This window comes from Geospiza fortis, unplaced genomic scaffold (assembly GCF_000277835.1).
Source record: "Geospiza fortis unplaced genomic scaffold, GeoFor_1.0 scaffold53, whole genome shotgun sequence".
In the NCBI taxonomy this organism is placed as follows: domain Eukaryota; kingdom Metazoa; phylum Chordata; class Aves; order Passeriformes; family Thraupidae; genus Geospiza; species Geospiza fortis.
This window is the reverse complement of record NW_005054305.1, coordinates 6316910-6340538: the sequence shown is the minus strand read 5'-3', so window position 1 is coordinate 6340538 and position 23629 is coordinate 6316910. Positions and strand designations below refer to the sequence as shown.

The window sequence follows — 23629 nt, the reverse complement described above, 5'->3', positions numbered from 1 at the left end:
TTTTTAATGCTGCTGAGAAAATTATGCTATTGTAAGACTGAGTGTCAGCATGCCTAGAGTGCTCTTTCCTTTTCTATTATTTCTTGAAACTAAAGACACACATAAATTTATCCTTATTCAATGTGAACCTCATTGCAAATGATAAAAACAAAATAACTGTATCCCAGACTGTTGTGTGTTTATATTTTATAAAGTTTCTATAGCTCTTCCTGGATGTTTGACTAATAACGTATTTATTATTCTATAATAATAATTTGAATTTAATGACTAAGACAGAACTGGCTTAATTATCAACATAAAAACATAACTTAAACAGTACTTAGCTAATGGTTTAATAGAATGCAAGAAAATGTGCTCTAATTATAAAAGAAAAGCAAATGAGTGAATTAAACAAGAATATGTTGTGTTATGTCTATAAATACTTGATCTCATTTTTTGTTTCTTCGTTACTCTATTTTTAAAAAATGGAGTTAAGAAGTGTCTTCATTTCTAATGCTCAGAATAAGAGATGTGATTTGTATGAACATATGCAGCAATTATGCCAAAACTAAATTTCTTCAGTTCTGTGGTTACTATGGTAACAAAAATTCACTGTATTTCATTTAGACATATACAATAGAATAGAAGATGGCAGATTTAAGATTTAATAATATTTTCAAAAATATTGTGTGACACTACATGATATTTTATTTATGTGTAAGGGGATAGATCAAATAACTAACATGCTTAGTAGCATGAACATTGGTATTAATCATATTTAAAGCACATTTGGGTGATTCTTGTGGTAATGGCATCTTGGATGCTCATTTGTAACAATTGTATCACATTTTTTTGCTTGGGCATGGAGTTTGCTCCTGCTACTGTCAGGTCTCTTTGACCTTACAATAATGAGGAAGAGGACAGTAGTTCTCCTGTTTGGTTACTGGTTTTGAAATGTATGAGGAGGGACACTGGTACAGAAGATTAGGTAGCATCTTTAGTCAGAGATAGTTATGTTTTATGTGAACCCATGTTCCAGAATGTGCTCTCAGTCTTAAGGTATTTATTTCTCACTACAATTTGGTAGAAGTATAATTCCTCTTTTCCAATTCATGACAACATAGTAGCACTCAAGAATATATAAAGAAGAGTGGGACATTCATGACTCTGGCACAAAATACCTGGATTTAGTAACCCTATATACTACAAGTTTCCTGTGTTCTTGATTTTCTCCTATGTCATTGTCCGCAGGTTGGTTTGTTTAGAATTCAGAGTTGCACTAAGGTGTGTGGAGGCAGAAAAGCTGTTAAGTTTATTTGAAGTGCAGGTTGTCTAGCTGGAAAGAACCACAATTCTAGTGGAATACTGAGAAAAAATCAAATTTGTTTTGATGCAGAACTATTTCAGGTATTTGCATGACAGCAGTGAGATGTTGGCTGTAATATTTTCAGTTTTGTGTATCGTTAGAAGTTTGTGAGAGTATATTATTTAATCTCAATTCCTTGCTTAAAGCTTAGAGTAGCTAGTAAGGCACTAGTTCCAGCAAAAGGAAGAAAGCAAAATTTTTTCTGGTCCTTTGTTGATTTTGATAGTAATTCTAATAGTTTTCTTACATTTGATGGTGTATCTTAGCCTCTACAAAATTCTACATAGAGGTTTGTTCTCAGTAGGAGACCAGATTATCACCATAACAGATTTTAATGCTTAAAATTGCTATTTAAAAACCACAAAGTACTGTTTTGGAATATCTGCACCAAATGTAGTTTGAGGCAAGAATTTTGGGTAGATTAACCCTCTTCTGTGTATTCTGAAATGAACCTGGGCTGCATTTCAGTGTTTAAAAGGATTCACTGAATCACTTTAGGACAGGCAAAATTGTGCAATAAATTCTGGAAACCTAAAATCAAATGGTAAAATATGTTCACTTCCTGCATTTTCAGAAAGTGAATATTTGGAGGTCAGGAAGTGATGAAGTGGAGATTGTTCATGGAATGTTAGCTTCTTTTAACTGTGATTAGTTTATCATTTTTATTTAGGCTGGCTGAATCTTGTGGAAGGACAAAAAATTTGAGCACAAATGGCATAGTCACAGTGAAGGAGGAATCAGTGAGAACATTTTCAACAAATATTAAGGCACACTGATTGTTCTTATGAGGCAGACTATCTCAATATTCACTTAGTTTACTTCATGGTGAACTAGACTTTTGGTGAAGGGGTAAGTATGGGAGTGGATGGGGAAAGGGTTCTTATAGAATAAGCTTCTTATGAAGCATATTTATGAATATCTTAAGTCTCTGCTTCAGGAATGGCATTTATGGTTGATGAACAGTAGTTCTAGCTTTGTTAGGTGAACAGAAATAGTAAAATCTGGATGCTATTCTCTTTTATTGGAAAAATTTTTATCACAGATTTTGCTTTTAACAAACAATTTTAGTTTCTCATCCTTCTGTTTGAGATGTTGATATTGTAATTTATTTTAGCAGCTGAATTATTATTTCTGTTACATTAAAGTACCAAGAAAGTAATTAAAATGTTGTATGTGTTTGCTCTAGTTGTATTTATATTTAATTACACAGATGAGGTAAAAAGATTTTGAAAAATATATAAATGTCTGTATCTGATGAAAGATTCACAACTCACTTTTTTCTTCTTCTTTACAGAGCTGCATGGAATGACTTAAAAATTATACTGTAGTAAAATTATCAAAGTACTGGTTATATTCATTGGAGTGAAAATGTTGGAATTCTGTGCAGAATAAAAATTCCCTAAGGTCAGAGATATATGCTACAAAATTATGAGTGCTAACTCACTGGATTTGTCTTATTTTTTTATGTGTAAGACAATATAGTTTTGGTTTTTTTATTTGTATTTTGATAGCTATAGCTGTGAGTTGAAATAGTGTAATATTTATATATATTGAGGCTAAGATTGTCAACAGATATGAAGTGAGCTGTGTGTTGAGTAATTTTTTTTTTCATTCCTCATGGAAGTTATGTTTTTGTCATCAATGGTGGATTTGTCCAATCTTTTTTCTCAGTGTATTGTTTTGCACAGTGGAATCCATCATTGTGTTGTGCAACTGATTGCTCATCAGGAAAGTGATTTTCTCACCTTTTTCTTAACACACGCTCACATATCAGGTAATGTCTGTTCATACCTTGTCTTGGATGTATTACTGGCTGTATTGTAAGCAACAAATGGAAACTGTTATCTTAAGCTTTTGTTCTGGATTTCATCCTTTCATATGTAGTATATTTCTCATTTTTCCTCCTTTCTCTAGAGCAATTCAGTCTGTCAATATTTTTTTTTCCTTACTAAGAATTTCAGATTCTTTTGTACTTTTTGTTGGAACTAGTATGGTCCATCTGGTCTGACTGTCAGGATGAGCCTTTAGGAGATTCTAATTTCACTTTGCTGAGTCCAAGAAGCTGACATTCTGTCACAAATACAGTTAAAAATTCCTGTTAAACAAATCAGTGCATTTATTTCAACAGCACTGAATCCTGCCATTGAAAATAATTGATTCATAAAATTTTAAAAGCCACCAAACTTGAAACAAAGTTATTAATATGCAAATGACATGTGAGAGTGACTCATATAAATAATTTTCCATAATTCCTGGGGAGAGTTGTATAGTTGAAAATATGGTGACTTGAAGCTTTGTTATATGTATTATAAATTTCTTTCAAAGAGACCTTTTCTATAGCTTTAGTTTGAAAGGTATTTAAATTTCTTGGTATTGCACAGAGCCTCCCAGTCAGTTAGCTTGTGATGGCAACAGAACAATAATGCTGTCCGCATTGCAGTGTGTGGGAGTGAGAGTCAAAGGTCAGACATGGACTCAGCATTTCTTCTGGCAAGCTTGGCACACTTACATTCCTCTAGCATTTCTTTGGAACAGGCTTGAGTTTGAGTTTGGTGGATCAATAAACTGAGGTGTGAGGAATGTGAAGTGCTTATTTTTGAGCTTGCTCTGACCATCTCATAGGCAACTATCTTCTATTTCAAACAGCTTGGAATAAATGTATCTCTATTTTTTCATAGTATTACTTAAAAGCATACAAATTGCTATAATCTATAATCTAGCTGATTTTTTTTGCCCAATATTTTTTGTTGATGAAGACTGCAATATAGATGTGGGGTTTTTTTTCCTTTTTTACTAGTCATTTTTTGTAGGTTGATAATTCAGTTGGAAACTACAATTTACTATGAACTTCTAATATGCTAATTGTACCATCCAGAAGGTGCCTGCCTGAAAAGATGATGAAATATTTTGGTAAATTACCTCAATTTGTGGTCCTGAGATTTAACTACCTAAGTTTTCAGCCAGTATTATTTTCTGAATTATGTAAATTATAAATAAATAATGTAGGTTTTTTTATTGTAGTAAATTTGAGTTATACATTTACATGCAAATAAGTTGATTTTTTCCTCTCTTATACGTCTCCAGTGCACTGAAATGACAATTTTTCAATCTATAAGTTTATGAACCTCCCTTCCACTAATAGTTTCATACTTAAAATTCATCTCATAGGTTATCCATTTTGTTTTCACATTTTTACAGTTAGTATTTTTTACCACTGTTATAATAGGATCCCAAAAAACATGTATATTTTAAAAATCCAACTCACATTGTTTGAAATTGGGTTGTTTTCACTCTTATTTGCTTTTTAGCTGTAATTTCCTTACTTAAATGGGGTCCAGTCTGTAATTTGTAATGACATCAACTGTTTAGTTGCTGCATTTCCCTTAGTAGAAAAAATGAAAGTGGATTTGCTAGCCTCTAAGAATATACCTGATACTTATCACTGATGTATTCCACTTTATATTTCCAGCTTGCTTTTATAAAGGGATTAGAAGACTTGCATATAAAATTGCTTACACTTACCAAGGAAGACCAAAGCAGTAGAAGAACAATGTTTTTTAATTAAAGCTTTTTAAAAATCTAGGGCTTTTTTAAGTGGCTATTTTGTTAGTTGCTCTAGTGATGCAAACATAATCAATATAATTACATAACAATAGGAGCAACTAAATGAAATTAATGCTGGTCTTAAAATCTGAACTTCTTTGCTGGGCAAAGCCTAAATAGGCTTTGTAAGGATTGTGCTGTGCAGGCATCCTGTGAAGGTTTCTGGATCTAAAAACAGGCAGAACAAGAGTCTAGAAAATGGGTTTTGTTATCCATTTTTGTGGGTTGCCTTTTTAAACAAAATATTGCAAACCCTTTATTCCATTCCAGTACATCTGTTTATGATAAAGTTATGTTAAAAGAGCCTTATGTGACATACAGGCTGTTAATGTTTTAGGCTAGCCCTTTAATTAATTAAAATATTGAGATTATTCTTTGAAAAAAATCCTAACAAAAAAAGTCTACAGACTGTATCTGAAGGCTGTCTGGTTCTCTTTTACAGTTTAATCTCTATTACTTTTGTTATTTTTGGTCCATCTCCAAGGCACATTGAAGCATTGTATCCCTCTGAACTTAATTAGGTTAATGTTTCATGTTTGTAGGACAGCTTCTTAGATTTTTTAATAGCTCTAGTACTAGGTTTCAGTATCTTGTTCTGGTTCCTGACACCTCTCATTAGTGACCTCTGCAATCAAATTCCTGTGCTGTGTATTAACTCAATAGTTAACATTCAATAGTGTGACACAGCATCATTTATTTAAGTAGCTACAAGGCTAACAGAGTTTAAAGGAAACATAATTCTGAAATCCACTTGTTCTCATAAAACAGTTCATTTATGTCATGTTGCTTTAAATTCCCATCACAGGAGTTACTGTTCTGAAACTTCACCCCTTCATAAGGTGGAAGCAAACATTTGCTGGAACTAAGTATTGTGTACATAAGAGTAGTCTAAGCTTGTCTCTAAGTCCTTGTGACCTTTTCAATTTTGCTCTGGGTGTTTTTCTAGTAGCTGCCACATTTGCCTTTTTGGATTGTGATTTTTTTTCTGTTTGGACAAAATCCTTGCTGAGGACTAATGTAAAATCATAAGAATCTATTCATTTGGGATTAATTATGCAAAATTAGTTACAGTGAATTGTATTTTGACCCTAGCCCTCTTTATCATATCTCATTTCTTTGAAATTATTCCTTCATATTCTTCAAGAATTTTTTAATCTCCCTCCTTGTGGTTGACATTGTATTAGAAAAGGAGTAAGAGTTAAGAGCAAATTGTGTGCAAAGTAATAGACAGCTGTTACATTCTGGTTAGTAATTTTCAAGATTAAAATTAGCAAAGTTGCAAATTAAAGGAAGAAAATCAGGTATGACAAAATCTGATATCAGCCTGCCTTCTGTATTATCTTGTTTTCTCCAGACAAGAATAAGTGGATCACCACAAGGCAACATTGCTGTACTTTTGTAAATACTCTGTTACCCTGTATTAACAAAGTTATTCACATATGAAACAATTAGAATTAAAGGAGGAAATATGCTTCCAACTGGGACATTCATGGTACATTTTTATCCTTATAGGATCAGATATATATTAATTAGGATTACTATGTTGATTTTTATAAAAATCTTAATTTCATATGATATGTACTCCCTGAAATAGTGCCTGAGAATTTAATTTACTAGCCATTATGTTTTTCATCTGCTCAACAGTTTTGGCAAATTAAAATATTTTATTGCAATCAGTGTAACACAATATCATAATGCAATATCCATATATCATCAAAATTAATAGACTCATGCATAATGAGTCAGAGTCAAGATGATTCAGCGATATAATCTGTAAAATAATTTTTGTTACTTGTCTTGAATAGGGCATGAAATGGAGATGAGTGCCATTTTCTCTCATTTATAGTAAGCAATGTTTTTTCATGAACACTACTTAAGGATTCCTTGATTGAAAGGTTTCATTATTGTAGAAAGACAAAATTGAAAATGTTGTGATTATTTCTGAAACAGCACAGGATCTTTTCCATTTCTATATGGATTCATAGAAATGAATAGAAACAAGAATAAAGGAAACTTTAAAAAAGGGATAGGTAGAGGAAGAAACAATCCAATATATATATAATTTTCAAGTGTTGTAAAATCTTCCCATTAACCTCTCAGAGAACATGATTAGTGTAATTTAAATAATTCACTTTTACTGGAAAAGTGTTTTCCAAATGTTAATAAATTTTGCATATGTCTACACTGCAGCAAGAAGATCTGATAGCTGCCTGCACAGACAAGTTATATTTAAATAATTTATCTGCAATACTGGCAGTAATGTCATCATAGCAGTACATCAGGAAAGCTGTCTCAGATTAGTATTCCACAAATGCTGTTAAATACTCTGCAGGGAAATTTCTGCAACTGCAGTAGAGATGATACAAGAATCCAAGGTGCATGAACTACATGTAGATTTACAGTATAGACATTAATTTTACTGGAAAATTTATATTGCCTCATTCACTTTTATTTAAAATAATGTTAGAACAGCAAAATTATTTCAATGTCATAATTTCTCATCAATATGCATTAATTGGATAAGCATTGTCAGGTCCAGATGTTTATCCCTTTTATTGTTAGCTTAAATTCTTTCTGGTAGTCTTGTGTATATTTTCCACATCTCTTCTAAGTTGTTGTTACTTTATATACAGAGATTTAAAATATTCTCAAGTCTTTGGATGGTGACCTTATTATAACTACAAGTTAAAAGGAGAAAAGGTAGGATTGCTATAGTAAGAATGTCTCATTAATGAACTTAAAAATAAGAATTAGGCATATAGAATGAAATAACTATACTAAAAATATAGAAGGCTTTGATTTTAATTGTTTACATGTGAATTTATTTATACATTTGTTAATAAATTATTTCTAGCCACATGTCCAGTAGATATGTAATACAATACAAAATAGGTATATTTCAAAGGCAGAAACTCAGAAAGAACACAAAATAAGCCTGAATCTGTGACTTTAAATTTTTCATGATGCGGAGTACATTATGGTGTAGTTCTAGTTACATTCTCCTCTTCAAACTCTTCTATTAATCTTTGTATCTCCTGCACCAAGCTTGATGTCCTGGCTGTTTTGCTCAACCAACCCTGTATTGACCTGACTGTTTTTACTTCATGTCAGATACACCTATTGAGGTATTATCTGTTTGCCTACTTATTTAATTCTTGTTTATCAAACTGCTGTTTCTGTAATTAATTTAATACCTCTTCAGGTCCCAGTTTTCCTGTCCAATGTCTCGCTCTTTTCCATTACTGCACAGGTCTTTTTTTTTTCCAATTCCCTGTATTTTGTGTTGAGGCTTCCATAGCATTCTCTTGGTCTGTTTTTGGTGTAGGATTTTTGTCTGCTGTATCTTCATGGCAAAAGGATTTTTTTTTTGTGGTGCTCTTCCAAGAGTTCTTTCAAATTTATGTGTGCTGAAGTTCTGGGAGTGTGTGTGTGATGTAACTCTGTGACCACAGGTTTTGTTCCATCTTAGCTGCATATGAAGGACTCCTGTGTGCCCTTTAAGCCTCATGTGTGGACATAAGTGGGTGGCAATTATCTTTCCTCCCCTGGTTTTCAGCTCCAATAGGCTAATGACCCTTTTAAATGCTCATTGCAATGATTTGCTTGTGTTCTTGACTTCTTGTGTTACTTCATTCCCATTCTTGCTTGCAGATTAATTTTGTTCCCTGTTCCATGTCTTATGTAAATGATGTATCCTTTGAAATCTGTGTGTATCATCTGTCAAGCTGAAAGTCACATACATTTAAATGATATATTAAGTACTGTTAAGTCATCCTATTTGCAAGAAGATAATTTACATCTCTCTATTTAGATCCATGCCATGTTTTAACCTCTCTTGGATTTGAACCAACTAAACTGGTTATATTGGATGTGGGAACTCTAGAATTTTTTCATTTAGTTTCTTTTGTTAAAAAAATAACTACATTGCTGTTATAGGATATTTGTAATATACTCCCAGCAAAGAATTCTGTTTTATATAGTTTGCATCTTTAGTCAGACTATGCATTTTTTAATTAAGTTTTAAATATTAAAGAGATTGTGTGCAGCTTTTCAAACCAGTGTGCAACCTTTTAAGTAGTACTAGCCTGAGGCAATCCCATCTGCAGTAAATTGTGTGATAAAATTTTTGTTGATAACAGTAAGGCTAAAATTTCACTCCAGATTTTAAGTACTTTTCCTTCTTTTAAATGCTTGCAGATTTTAATCAAAATAATTTAAGGAATTATTGACTGTGGAATCAAAAGAGAAGTGTCTTGGACCATTGCTTGTATAATTCCTATTTTTTGTAGATCAGCACAATGATGATGATGATCTCTAAGAATCTTTTGCCAAATAAAAATCCCAAAGAAAACCCCAAACCAAATGCCACAGAACGGAATGATTCTTTGGTGTATCACCAGTAAAATAGTTCTCTTGACCTATTATACTGAATATTCTTAGAATGCCAAAGACTTAAATTAATTAATTGAATCTTACGTAGAAAAATTAATTTAAATATTTTTCCTGACAAAATTGAGATAATTAGGAACTTGTACTGTTATTTGGATATTATTTACCCAAGCAAAGACACAAAGATGAAAATTTTTCTGCCATCTATATTAACACATTTTTGTTGTGCTTTGCATTTGAAATAAGCTGGAGAACATGAAAGTTGTGTTTGTAACCAGTTGTGCTTGCCTTGATAGATGTGAAGAGTCAGCTTTATCCTGAGAAAGGAGCTGGAATTCAGAGCGTGTGTTTAAGCCCTCATAAGGAACAATTATAATCTATTTTTAAAGACAGAAATGTAACCAATTGTGCTTACTGTGAGCAGGCCAGCTTTGTGTTGAGAATGAAGCTCAACTAAAGAGCATATGATTAAGTTTTCATTAAAAAAATATTTCTAATGTATTTTTAAAGACAGCGAAGATGTTAACTTTGAAGCAGGAAACAGAAGCTTTGCTATTAGAAGTTACTGAGCTAATTAAGCAGATGAAGGCTTATCATGAGGGAGAAAAGTCTTTGGAGTTGGAGAAATAGTGAAGGAACAAGCTTGGCATGAAAATTGTTTGTATGTCACTTTGGAGGCTTCAGCAACTCCTTGCAGCCATGCAAAAGGGTACTGATATTGAAACAGAATATTTGTAATATTTCAGTCAGCTCACTATCAAGAGTAAAAATCCAGACATGACTATAGTTGTGTTTACTATAAAAGGATTACAATATTTACATTTCTGAATTTGGTACAGTTGAATACTTATCTAGGGAAAAAATGGGAAGTACTATGAAATGTTCAGCATTTTCTGAGAAATAACATAAGAGTGGACACTTAACGTGATAATAAATACTTAGTTTGGGGCAAGAAGTGATAATCTGAAACATAATTGTAAAATAGTACATTTGGGTTAAAGTACAGATTAAACCATTAATTAAAAAATTAATTTTTTTCAGAAAAATTAAAATGCAATACATTTTAAAAAAATTCTCACATATTTAATACAACTTATTTGACGCAACCATTGATATGTATCCTGAAAACCCCAGATTCTGAGGACTTTTGCATTACCTTTTGTAGGTATCTACACAATAAAATTAAAGGGAAAAAAAAAGGAAAAGTAAAAAAAGGATCTCCTTAGCAGTTTGTTGTTTTTATTCTTGCTTATAGGCAAAAAGTAGCTTCTGCCTGAACCTAGGCTTTAGGAAAGTGGCATAATTTGTCACAGTAAGTTGCTAGATGTGAAATCAAGGTTGTACTTGTGGATATTCTGGTGCAAGCCACCCAGAGGTCTTTGACAAACATCTCACAGTCCAAAGTGTGGTGGCAGTGCAAGAGTCCTCCATGGCTGCGTTTGGGAATGGGCAAGCATTGCATGAAGATCAGTGCATAATGGAGATGAGCCAATTGTTTAGTCCAAATCTTTTCTATCCCCTTCCCTGAAGGCAGGGTCAAATAGTAAACACCCCCAACAACATAGGAAAAAAATGTTTGTTGGCTTTAGTCAGTGGCTAACTCTTGACTTGGAAATTGGAAACCTGTGTTAAGGTGCTCCCAGTCTGCTCAGGTTGCTCACCTAAAAAGTGACTGCCTCTTACAGACCATTTATGATGTCCTGAAAACAGAGGAAGAGATTGAACGAAGACTCTGAACTAAAAATCATTGACAGGTTAGAGAACACTTTCAGGAGCAAATCTGGCTGTGAAAGGTCAATTTTACAGGAGTAAAGAACTACGAGCATAGTAGCTCAAGATTTGAGCTGCAGAGTTGTTACTTTTTACTTTTTGATGTTCTTACCTTTGATGATGTAGCAGTAAATTTCTGTTACTTTTTCTTTAGTGTTTAGCATTTTCTTTAAATAACAGAAGTTTAGAATCATAGAATATAATTAGCACATTTTCTGTTAATGTAAGCAATGATGCAGCATTTTTTAAAGGTGAAATAAAGGAGTATTAAGTTTAGCAGTGAAAATTGACCAGTTTCTTCTCCCATGGTTTATCAGTGGGCTATGTCAGTATGATGTCATGTCCTTGGAGTAAATACTGTCATTTTTCAGGATTATAACTTTTCATAGTATTATCTTAAAAATATACTAACATGGAATTGAGGATAAAGGAATTCAGGGATGTTATAATCATCTCTAATCTAAGCATTACAAACCCAGAAGATTCATTAAGATTTTGCATGACCCATTCAGATTAGACACTGAATCCTGTTATTTCTTCAGACTTACCTTGATTTCCATTATTCCTAGTGCCTGCTGCATCTATGTCCTGTAGCACACTCAGGTAATTACATTTGATGTAACCAATCTTCAGAAATTACTTTCTCTGAAATAGAACAAAAATCCAGTATAAACCACATTTTATTCAACTTAATGTTAGGCATCACTTTGTACAATGTAGAAAATCCACTTCTTGCAATATCTCTAACTTTCAGTAGCAATGCAATAATGATTTTGCAAATTTTGGATTTATGTCTTGTTAACACAGCAAGATTTATTGACTTAAGGGATTGCATTGAATATTTCACAGCTACTTCTCAGGAGTGTTTTTTAAATCAGTAAAATATGCTTATTTCTCTCAAATTTATGGCAAAGTTTACTGTTCTTGAGATATTATCTGATTTTTTTTCTCATCTGATATTCTTACTTTACTTTCTGTAGTTTTATACCAATAAATTTCCCATCAGCTGCTGCAGAACATCACTTGTAATAAACTTTTTTTTTCCTAGGCAAAATAAGATAAAATACAAATTACTATTCAGCAACTAGTGGTCTAGTCACCTATTTTCTTGTAAAGGAAATTTGCCATAGGAAATTTATGCCAAAGTCAGAAAATAAAATGCAACAAACTGAATTAAGACTGACTGTGTGGCAGTCACAAGATAATTCTTGTGTGACAGTGAGAATGTTTTGTTAGTTTTGAGTTTGTATCTTTAGTTTAACTTTCCTGAAACCATGTTTAGTTTGGGAAGAGTCCTTCTACTGAAAATAGTTTTTGTATCAAGAGGATGTTGGATCTGTGCTTGTCCTGTTCTTTCTCTGCACCAACATATGTCATACATCAACATAGCTGCAGGCTAGGAAGCTCGGTGGAGCTGTTCTTGTGTCATAATAGCCTCCTCTACATATGCCTTAAGGCGAGGTGTTTTCGTTTCCTTTATGAAAACAAAACTACCCCAGCTTTGAGCAGTTGCTTGACTTACATAGTAGGATAAATAATTATGAGTTTATAAACCAGATCCACTCCTAATGCTGTATCTGGTGATCTTTTGTCATCAAAGTCCTTTCTCAGTCTTCAAAGAAACTTATAGCAAAATTTTGCAAGTCTTAGCGTTATGATAAGGTATTTCCTAATCTCACTAGTTATTTGTGATGTCATTCAGATACCCACATTTTGTTATGCTAATTATCTTTTCAGCAGAATATTACATGTGTGTTTAAGATACCTTGGAGCTATGATGGCATTTTGATTGTAAAAGCTGTCAGCTGCTGCAGGTACAGAACCAAATATGTAAGAAACAGCCAACAGAGAGATTCAGGAGGAAACAGACTTCGTGAAGAAACACAGCCCTCTGCTGGAAGAAAAGCTGAATCCAAGGGCACAGCTGTGGAGAATGTAAGGAAAGGTAAATCCAGATCATACACAGAGGTTTCTTTAAGTTTCTTTCCAATGTGGAGAGATATAGTCTCCACCTTTTAGAGAACAGCAGTCTGCTGGAAGTACCAAAGTCTGCTTTACATTTTGTACACCTGTACCACTACATACAGGCCCTCAGTGCTGACAGAGCCTGGGGAGGACAATGCTGCCAGCCTTTGATAAATGTCTCTGAGGCATACATGGAATGTAATTCTGACTTTGTAAGATGATTTCATGTGGCGTTTTTCCTGAGAAAGGTAGAAGCCACATATGTGATATTTGCATTGATTCTCTTCATTTTTTACACAGATGTCTGTGTTTCAGAATACGGAGATGTCAGAAGCTGTCCAAAAAAGTTTACAATATTCAATTATTCTTTAGTGCTGTTGTATGTTTTTCCTAATGTATTTACTTATGGTATTTATTAATTGTAATATTGATAATATCTTTTATGGTAAATGCCTTAGGTGGAGGATGCCAGTCTAAATAATCCCATTAGAGCAAAGTTGCAGGCAACTTAAAATATATTTCTAAAACTAGATGGATACTGTGTTACTTCAAATTCAGATATTAGGAATAATTATAATGGTTTCAATATACTTTCTATAATACCTTTTAAGTGCAAATCTAGAGTACAATCTCTTTTTCAAGGTACTTACAGTCTAAAATGTAGGGGGGGGGGGTTGTGATTCATAATGTTGTTTCTTTTTGTTTTATTTTTAATTCATTTTTGGAGAACTCTGAAGTCATGTCAAAATACTTACTTCTAAAAGTAATTGAAAAGTATTGAAAAGTTAATTGCCTATTACACAAATAATATAAGAACTATCATGGATTAGTTCTGATTTATGAAACACATCACCATTCTATCAGGGCTGTATGTTTGAAATACTGATTAAAAATCAAGTTGGTAACATTTTTAAGTTTTTTAAGTTGGATATCTTATTTCCTTGTTGATGTCCTAAAATATATGCAGTTAAAATATTGAGATGTACTACAATATCACTCATGAAGTAGATTTAAGATATTTTGAAAGACTATTTTAAAGCGCTCTTTTATTCAGAACATTTTTTTTCTTTCCAAAACTTGGCACTGGATATCACAAGGAGATAGACTTATTGTAACTGTATTTATATATCTTTACATATTTGTATTTACCTTATTTATAGATTTACTGTATTTATATGTCTTTACATATATGTATTTATCTTATTTATATATTTAATTTCAACAGAATTTTTAAATGTCAAGTAAATTATCTGCGACTTTTATTGTGCTCTGATCTAACTGTTTGTTACTCAGGTTTGGGGTTTCCTGCCATGATCATAAAAAGCAGCTGATACTTAGTTACTGTTGCAAATAAAGTAATTATTTAAATTTTAATATCTAGTTTTTAATATCCAGAGAACTAATTTAAGCAGCGAAGTTAAGCTAGATTCTAATAAAGATTTTATATCATGTTGTTTATATTTGTAGTATTTTAAAAAGCAAACACGACAAACATGCATATCTCTACTTGGGAGTTGTTACAAACTGAGTGCCCCAATATTATCAATCCCATTAAAAAATATGGTCATTACATTGTCTGCAAAGGCTGCACAGCCTCTAGGAGATGCTTCAGTAGTGATTTTGTCAGGTTACTGAGTGAAATCTCAGTGTCTTCTTTGCTCATAATTTCTTTCTTTCTGCTCCAGAGGTCACTATCTTCCCATGAAAGTAGCCACCTTTTCAAAATAACTCCAAAATTCTGCAATAGAATGAAAGCCTCCTTGCTAGTTTTTTTTTTTAATTATGCAATTTTACAATACATTCTGTTGTCTTTCCTTGACACTTCAAATTTAAGCATCAATTTTTAAACTGACAAGGATGAGCTAAATCTTGGAATTTTTTTAAATTTCAAACATTATGTATGTTTTTATATAAAATCTTTCAGAAAACTTGTTTTCTGACATCAAAAAAATGCATTGATGTTCACTGTGAACTCATAGAAACACAAAAGACAATGAAAAAGACTGATGAAGAATCTGAAGAAAGATGCATATGTGTATGAGAAAATTATATATGGTGAGATGCTTTGAGTCAATAGAAGTAAGAGCTCTCCACTCTGGCATTATAATTTCCTGTTGGTTTTAATTGAGGCAACCAAACTATAGAAAATTTACTTGTAGAAATTATTGTAAATTCTCTTGTTTTTTTCTTCAATTAAAATAATAGAATTATACATAAGTGTTTGCCTCTTTTGTCTTAGCTTGCATTAGCAGAATAAGGAAAACATGACATCCAGAATTATAGTAATTATAATTTCAATCCCTTTGACACAACATTCTGCTATCATTCTTACTTACTGCACAAATTATTGGAATTTATCAAAATACCTTTTCTACCTTTTTTTATTTTAACAAACCAACAAAATTACTCTATTGGATTGCAAGGTAGCTTCTATATGGCAGTGGCTTATATTGGAGTTCCCTTGCTGTAACCTCTTGTCAGGTTACTAACTGCTGGTAAATTTATCATCTAGATTATCAAGTAGAGCTATACTAACAATTGGACACCATTAATGGCCAGTCACTGACTGACAAATAATCCTTCTTTTCTATTTTTGAATATATAGACAAAGAGTCAGCACCAAAAATAAGTGTGCCAAAGAACCAGAATATCAAGTATTTGATGTTTGGTAGGAGGTTGCACTCGACTTTGCTGCATATGCCCATGGCTCATTGCCAGCTTTTATCTGGCAATGTAGCAAGTGACACAGTGGCCTTTTCTTTTTCACTTGAGATGAGGAAAGCTCACAGGAATAATTGAAAGGCAGTAATAAATTTTTGAAATATCTTGAGTGGCCGAAGCAGACATTTTGGTACTGCAGCCATGTGACAGCACCCGTTCTTCAAATATCAGGAGTTAAAAAGCTGTGCACGGTAGTTATGGAGTGTATAAATTTCTCAGTAAGTAATGAAATTTGGTCCATCTTATTCATTCAGAACTACCTGGGTTCACTACGAATTTATAGGCCAGTTTCATAATTCAATTCTGCACTACCTGAGTTGGGTCAGCATGCGCTGTTCTGATATTCCGGAAAATTGATAAAAGTGCCTCATGTACAGCGGGGGTTGAAAACCTGTCCTGATCACTGATGCTTCATTCAAGGCAATAAGTCTAATGCTAATGATTGAGTTGTTTGTGCAAACTGGTGTCCTTGGTAACCTCATTTCAGTAAATGTCAATTTCCCATCCACCACAATCATTGCAAAGGGTTGTCCATCTCCCATTCTCTGTTTCTTCTAAAGAATCATTTTCATTTGAAGTCACTATAGAGTTGGCCTCATTAGTTTACCTAAGAGCTGTAAAGGAGCACTTACAGAGCTGAAGAAATGTTTCTTGTTATCAAATTTCTTATTTTTTAAGGAAATGAGGACTCCAAAGGGTGTCTGTTATCTACAGATCCATGATCATCTCAGGTTACTGCCATGTCTCTTCAAAATGAAGGCACTGATGTTCTCTTACTGCAGGATTTCTCTTTCCATACACTGATCCGTTCAGCTCACAGGAGGTGCTGTGTATGCAACATGCTGATGTTTTGTAGAATAGATCATTTGTAAAGGAGAATTCTGTTTATTGGACCAACAGTGGAATTTCATGAATTTCCTGGCAGCAGCATTAGATTCCTCAAGGAGATGGGCTGTCTGTGTCTGTGAGACAACTGGGTGATTCCACAATGCTGTGACTAAGCATTTAAATATGATTGTGAGCTGCGAGAGCTACTCTTACCACCAGCACAGGTGTAAAACCTGTAAGAGCTTTTATTCACTTCTGCTCAGTGAATCCTTATTTGCCAAAGCTCATTCTCATCTGTGTATCCTTAAGAATCTTATGCCATAGGCCAACCCATCTCTGCCAAGAAATTGCTGAAGTCCAGAGGTTGTTAGCAGAAATAAATGTTGTCATTTTCATTGTCTACAAGCCAGCAGCACACAGCCAGACTTTCTAAAAAGACAAAAGGTAAGCAATGTGAATAACTGATTGTTGCGGTTTAACCTCAGTGGGCACCTGAGCCCCACACAGCATCTCGCTCTCTTCCTCTGAGCCAGGATGGTGTGGAGAATCAGAAGGGTAAAAATGAAAAAAAAGCCACTGGTGGAAATAAAGACAGTTTAAGAGAAGAAGAAGCCATATACACAAGGAGAACAAAGCAAGAAATTAATTTACCACTTCCATGGGGAGGCGGGTGTTAATCCATCTCCATGAAAGCCAGGATCCATCACATACGACATTTGCTTGAGAAGACAAACACCATCACTGACAAACAACCCCTTCCTCCCTGCAACTTGATATGCTGAGCATGATGCCATATAGTGTGGGATATCCCTTTGGCCAGTTGGGGTCAGCTGTCCTGGCTGTGTCCCCCCCATCTCCTCGTGCACCCCCAGCCTGCTCACTGGTAGGGTGAGGTGCAGAAAAGGGCTTGACTCTGTGTAAGCCCTGCTAACATCCCTGTGTGGAAACAGCACCACTTCCAGCACAAACCCCCAACATAGCCTCATACTTGCTACTCTGAGGAAAATTAACTGGATCCCAGCCCAAACCAGTATACTTACACATCGCCCATTGTAATGCCTGCATTCAGTCCATGAAATCTCTTCTGTAGGCTTGTCTACTACGAAACAAAATCTTCGAGTAACTGAGAGAGTAGAGGGTACCATGAGTGACATTTTCATTTGATGTACCAAATAAGAAGAATTTTTATTCTATTTAAACTGTATGTCAATTTCTCTAGTAAGATATGTCTGAATGAAACAAGATGCACAGTAGAATTTGGGAGTAAGGTATCCTGGTCACCTCTGTGAAAGGACCCACTCTCAGAGATATATAAAGAAGAGGTCATAGTAGCTGCAGACATTTTCTCTTGGTTTTAAATTTTAAGTTCTTTCTTCAAGAAATAATTGGAATTAATAACTGTGGTTGTTTTGCCTACTGTTTATGGTACTCTATATGCCATAGTTAAGAGCTGTACCTGATTAAAATAATGTGAGTTTGGTTGTCATTTTTGCTTTGTTTAGATTAAAAACATCAGCAACTTTATTTCAAAAACTGTTTACTGCTCAGGACATTGAAACACCTCTTTTAGTCCCACAGGAGTACTTGCTGCCTGCCTCAGAATCTTAGAAGTTACTTAGACTTGAAGCAAAAGTAACCCTGAGAAACAGGGCACTCTTACAGTATATTTTGACTTAGGTATTATCAACATCAGGAACTCATTTCTTTGGCTAATAAGATGGGTGCTTTTGATGTCTGCTATCCAGGGCGATCTGTGCTTGCAGGTCAGAGCAGAAACCTTCCTGACACATTCTTGAGCAAGGGAAGGCTGCTTAGATGAAATAATCCCATTTCTTTGAGATATCACATCACTGTGGATCTCTTTGTCATTGGCATTGAATTTTGATTATTGTTTAAATATGTATATGGAGAAGAACTTATCAAATACTCAATAGCTCCTTTGTGGGTTCCAGCTGAGAGAAATCAGAAAGCATGGACCTTGATTCTGTAACTTGTTAAGTTCATTGCAAACCTCATGTTGATTTTAATTATGGGAAAGATCAGGTACTGAGTAAGATGTATTGCCAAAATGTCATGTAATTTATTACTATGCCTTCAGATACTCTGATTATAGTAACTGTTGCTGAAGGTGATTTTATCACGTAACAGGAAAATTATTGTTAAAAGTATATTTTCTTTCCTATTTTCTTTCTTTTCTCTACTCTTCCATCATATACATACTATTAAACTTTATTCCTTATCGATTTGTATTTATAGAGTGTAATCAGCAGCTATTAGGTTTAAAAAAAAAATGTACACAAATTGCTGTAGTTTAGGGCTTGAAATTTTAAGGTGTATGTAAGAATAAATATTTCTGTGTATTGTCAACTTTCTTCACTAGGCTATATTCTCTGTGCCTTTGGACTTCTTTGTTCATTATTAATTTCTTTTTTCTAAAGCAATTTTCATTATTTTCAATGTGCTTTAAGAAGAATTCTGTATTTTAGGACCTTTCTAAGATGCCCTCTGATTTCTTTTCATTTCTGTGATATAGTTTTCTGAAATGGGTTTAAAGGTAATACAAAGAATATTCCAACTTAAGCCATGGCACTGACTTTAAGAGGGATGTACTACTTTTGTTTCTTATCCTAATATTTTCCATCCCATTTCTTGCTTAATTTAACCTTAGCTTCTTTATCTGTGCTAAATGTTAACTAGACATGTTTGTGGAAATATGTATATTTCTCTCGAAAAGAAACAGTTAATTTAGAATTTTAAGATGTGCTTAATTTCTCTGATCTTTTACTTTGAGTTTGGACACAAAATGGTATGTGCTGATTTATTCCTCAGTTGCTTAGTTTGTCCTGAAATTCTTCTGAAGTTTTTTAGCTTATTTTGACCTTTCCTATTGTAATCACATTATGTGCAGACTTTTAATTTCACTGCTACTGCCCTTTCATGTAATTTGTTAATTACAAAACAACAGATATGGGATTTTGAGGTACCATCCTCCAATCTATTTTTTCAATGAAAAATTGATAATCTGATCTTACTTCTTCATTTTTTAGTTAATATTAGAATTTTTTCATCTTGTCTTGTGACTACTTCACTTTTTAAAGTTTTTTTGTCCAAGATTTTGTTCAGTTCCCTCTAAATTCTGTCATTGTGTCACAGCTGTTAGCTTGCTTAGGGCAGCATGGGCAGTTTTTCTGGGGTTTTTGGTAGTCTTGGTGGAGATTGGGGTGCTTGAGATTGTTTCATGTACAAGAGAGGAGGTGTGGTGTTTTCCTGTAGCTAACCTTTGTTCTGAGATGCTTTAAAATTTCTTTTGTTTTTTTGAAAGAAATCATTATATAAGTAAAATCCCCATGATAATGGCAAAAGGTAAGTAATACCAAAATCAGTCATCTATACTGACAGAAATACGTCATGTATGTTTTCTGTTTCACCTAGCCATACAATTTCCTTTTCATATCACATGACAGTGACATGGACTCTTGTGCACCCTGTAACCTGCTTTGCATGACTGTGAATTAAACTGGAAATGCTAATGATACCAGTGGTTTGAGGAATATCAGCATTTTCAGGAAAAAGTCAAGTAGAAAACTCTTTTTTTCTATCCCTCAATGAAGCATTTATTTTTGGGTTTTTGGGAGTTCCAATTTTTTGGGTTTATTTTGTTTGTAGGTTGGGGTTTTTTTGGTGTTTTTTCTGGGGGAGGTTTTTGGGTTGTTTTTTTGTTTGGTTGGTTTTTTACTGAATATTTTAATTTTTTTGGCAGCCATTTGCTAAACTGGTAGCTAAAGTCATGATTACATTACAGAGGAAGTAGATCCCTTCAGCTGCCATCTGAGGAGGACTAGAATAATGTAGTGTTGATAGGCATGAGAAAGATTTGTGGTGGCAGAGACTGGAAAGACTGCTCTGCAGTTCATACTCTTTTCTTTATGTTCAGTGCCATCAGTGAGAAAATGATGAAGATTGCACGAAACTGAAAATACTGAGGCTGTTATAAATCACGCGGCGCAGTCTGTGCCTTGCACACACGCATTGTGGCTGATGGTGCTGTAATTTTTCATGACAGCCACGACTCAGAAAGTTGTAGCTGATAGGCAATATGAGAAGAAAATTACAGCCTATGACTGTTACATGTTTGTTGTTAGAATAGTGCCAAATCCTATTTATATGTCTCTTGCATGGGTGGTGGGACCTAAGGAAGTGGAGGAGTTCAAAATGCTGGGCTTCATGCTCGTGCTATACACAGCCTGTAACACCTGGCAAGGTAAGTCTTTACTTCAGCATTAGATGAAATCTTGGAAGCAAGTAAACGAAGAATGTCTCTTAAACAATCTTGCAGAAAAGGCTCTTGACTTAGCGATGAAGCAACTTTATGATTGTTTCCTCTTTTCTTATTGCAGGGGTTTTTTTGTGTTGTACTGCAATAGTTGTATCTAAAACTCAGGTACTGTTGGCCTTAGTTCTGCAGTGGTGGATTTATTTTACAATATATGACACACTTTGGAATATGTTATTGACCAGAACAGTTTTCTTGGCAGCATGGAGGAAACTTTTTTCTGCCTGCTGAAACAATGATAAAAATAATGGGCAAATACCAGCAGCCATTGTAAAATTTTTAACTGATATGCCTCTATTTCTTTTGCCTTGTTGTCAAACCCATTCACAAATGTAAAAAAGGGGCATTTTTGCAGCCTGTAATGAGGCCTATAACCATGTCTCATGGGAATGTTTTCCTGACAATTGTTGTAGTTATTAGTGTCTTGTTCTGTAATTATGGCAAGCTTTCCTTCCTATAATGCTTTTAAATCTGCTATTCAGAGTGAAAGTAAAGTCCTTAACCCCTCCTTTGACCTTGCCTTCAAGTTCCTTTTAGCATGAACAATTGATGTCAGTGAAAAATTTAATTCACAAATGACATTTGTCCACAAAATTACAGTGCAGTGGATTGATTAAGTGAGGATGGCTCTGAACTAGATTCAGCCACTAGAAGAGCGCTGACTCCTATTTTCTTTAGTTGACATGTGAGGTATGAAAAAAAGCCTTTCTTTGACTACTCCAATACCTGCTCAGAGGTCCAATTAGAAGTTGTAATGTTGGCAGGCTTTAAGTGAGAGTGAACTGGTAGCATGAGTAGTTCCGGCTGAAATTGCATGAACTTCCCAGGGTGGAAATTTTGAAATGATCTCATGTTTACCTGTTCAAGGAACATAGTAGAGAATCAAAATAAATCTTTACTGATTCAGGTCTGCTTTACATTTTCCTTTATGGAGAGGGACTACCTTGGAGTATTTCCAAATAGATTCATTTCGGGTGTATTTCTATTAGGAATGAGTTAAAGCATTCTGAATTTATTTGGACCGAATACTGTATGAAGTTAAAAGAAACAGAAGAGAAGATTATAAAGGATGAAAAACACCTTCAGAAGTTAGTGAACCAAAAAGCAGAAATCCAGGAAGATGTAAAATGTGGGAACAGCAAAGTGAGTCTTGAATATTTATAAACAAGCAAGTAAATGAGTATCTGTTATTGAAAAGTACATGAGTGCCTAAATATTTTGTATGTTTAAGAGTTAAGATCCTCTGTATGAGTAAAAATACAGATTTTAAAATTAGAGGTGGTAGATCTCTTGTTCATTATTTTGTTTTAGTATTATTTTTTTGCTTTAATTATTAAAAAATCATAACCATTTTACAGTTTTGTAAGTTACCTACGTATTTTTCCTTTCTGGACACATATCTGACTAATATTTCTTATCTTCTTAAACCATCTGGAATGATGTGTGTGGGTATTGGGACAGCATAACTGTCCTCTGAATTTAGCAGATTTTTTAATCTGAGATGGGATGTGATACACTTTTACATCATGCATAATTGTGCTCTATTTTATTTACAATTTTCCACTTTTTCTGCTTTATTTGCTATAATTAAGTTTTAAATCTTGTACTTTGTAGTCTATAATCTGAACTGGAGTTCCTCACAGAGCCTGACTATGAGTTTTCAGTTAATTGACAGCTCCTGTTGAGCCACTAGAAAATGCCTAGAAAATGTAGGTGCTCACAACAGAATCTGGGTGCATATTTATTTGCACTGGTATATATACACATACATACATATATATATGTGTGTATATATACCAGTGCAAATAAATGTGAAATTCATTCTCTTGTACATGCTCAGCACCATTGTGGACTGTCCATCTTGATAAATAGGTCCTGCAAATTATCAAGTGGAATCCAGAATATACAATATGGAGGATTTCTGAGAAGCTGACTGTTCCAAGCATGCCCAGAATTTAACAAAAAAATCCCCAAAGCACCCCCTCTCCCCAAAAAAGCAAAGATACAGTCATATTACAACCACCAATGGGCATGTTCTTGCCTTTTTTTTAGCTGCGTATTGCAGGTTTTTTTCTATTAGTAGTGCCAGCAATTGCTACCAACAGATAATGACAACACAACTATATTCAAATAGAGCCAATACTTATTAATAAGCCTTTTTTTGTCCTTTTTTTTTTCTTTCTACATATATTTCCATCTGGAATTGATCACCAGATATAGCCCAGCAGGTACCACCTGTTTATTAAGACCAAGACAATACAAAGACAGACATGCACAACAGGGATAATGTGGAGCAAGGAACTGCTCCTTTACGTGACCACCTAAAGGCGAGCCAAATTTAGGAAAATATTTGGTTTGTATTCAGTTTCTTCAATGGGGTTTGAATCAGACCCAAATTAGAACATGACAATTGTCATATACACCAAGAAGTTTGAAGACAGAAGAAGTGATGTGAATGAATGTTTTTCGGCATTGTTTGTCATAGATCTTTTTTCTGTGTTAATTCATGCTGATTTTAAATGTTATATGTGATCTATGAGGAGTGTTACAACTTTTGACACAGTAAGGACGACTGTGAGTTTTCTTTTTATCATGCTACTCAGATTTACATTACAAAAGGCATCTGTATGGATTAAACCTATTTTCTGTATCTACCTGGGCTTTGTTTCTGAAAG

The 23629-nt window shown here is 34.0% G+C and overlaps 1 protein-coding gene across 1 annotated transcript in view; it reads left to right on the top strand.

Annotated features, from left to right (window-relative positions):
* CCDC178 (coiled-coil domain containing 178) overlaps positions 1–23629 on the top strand; it is a 164895-nt gene that overhangs the window by 21395 nt on the left and 119871 nt on the right. The window contains 11 exon segments of the mRNA XM_031066613.1: positions 6303–6380; positions 6383–6440; positions 7281–7338; positions 9848–10046; positions 12848–12937; positions 12940–13042; positions 13373–13451; positions 14997–15107; positions 17107–17176; positions 20685–20877; positions 21944–22097. Coding sequence (XP_030922473.1) covers positions 6303–6380; positions 6383–6440; positions 7281–7338; positions 9848–10046; positions 12848–12937; positions 12940–13042; positions 13373–13451; positions 14997–15107; positions 17107–17176; positions 20685–20877; positions 21944–22097 — 1193 coding nt within the window.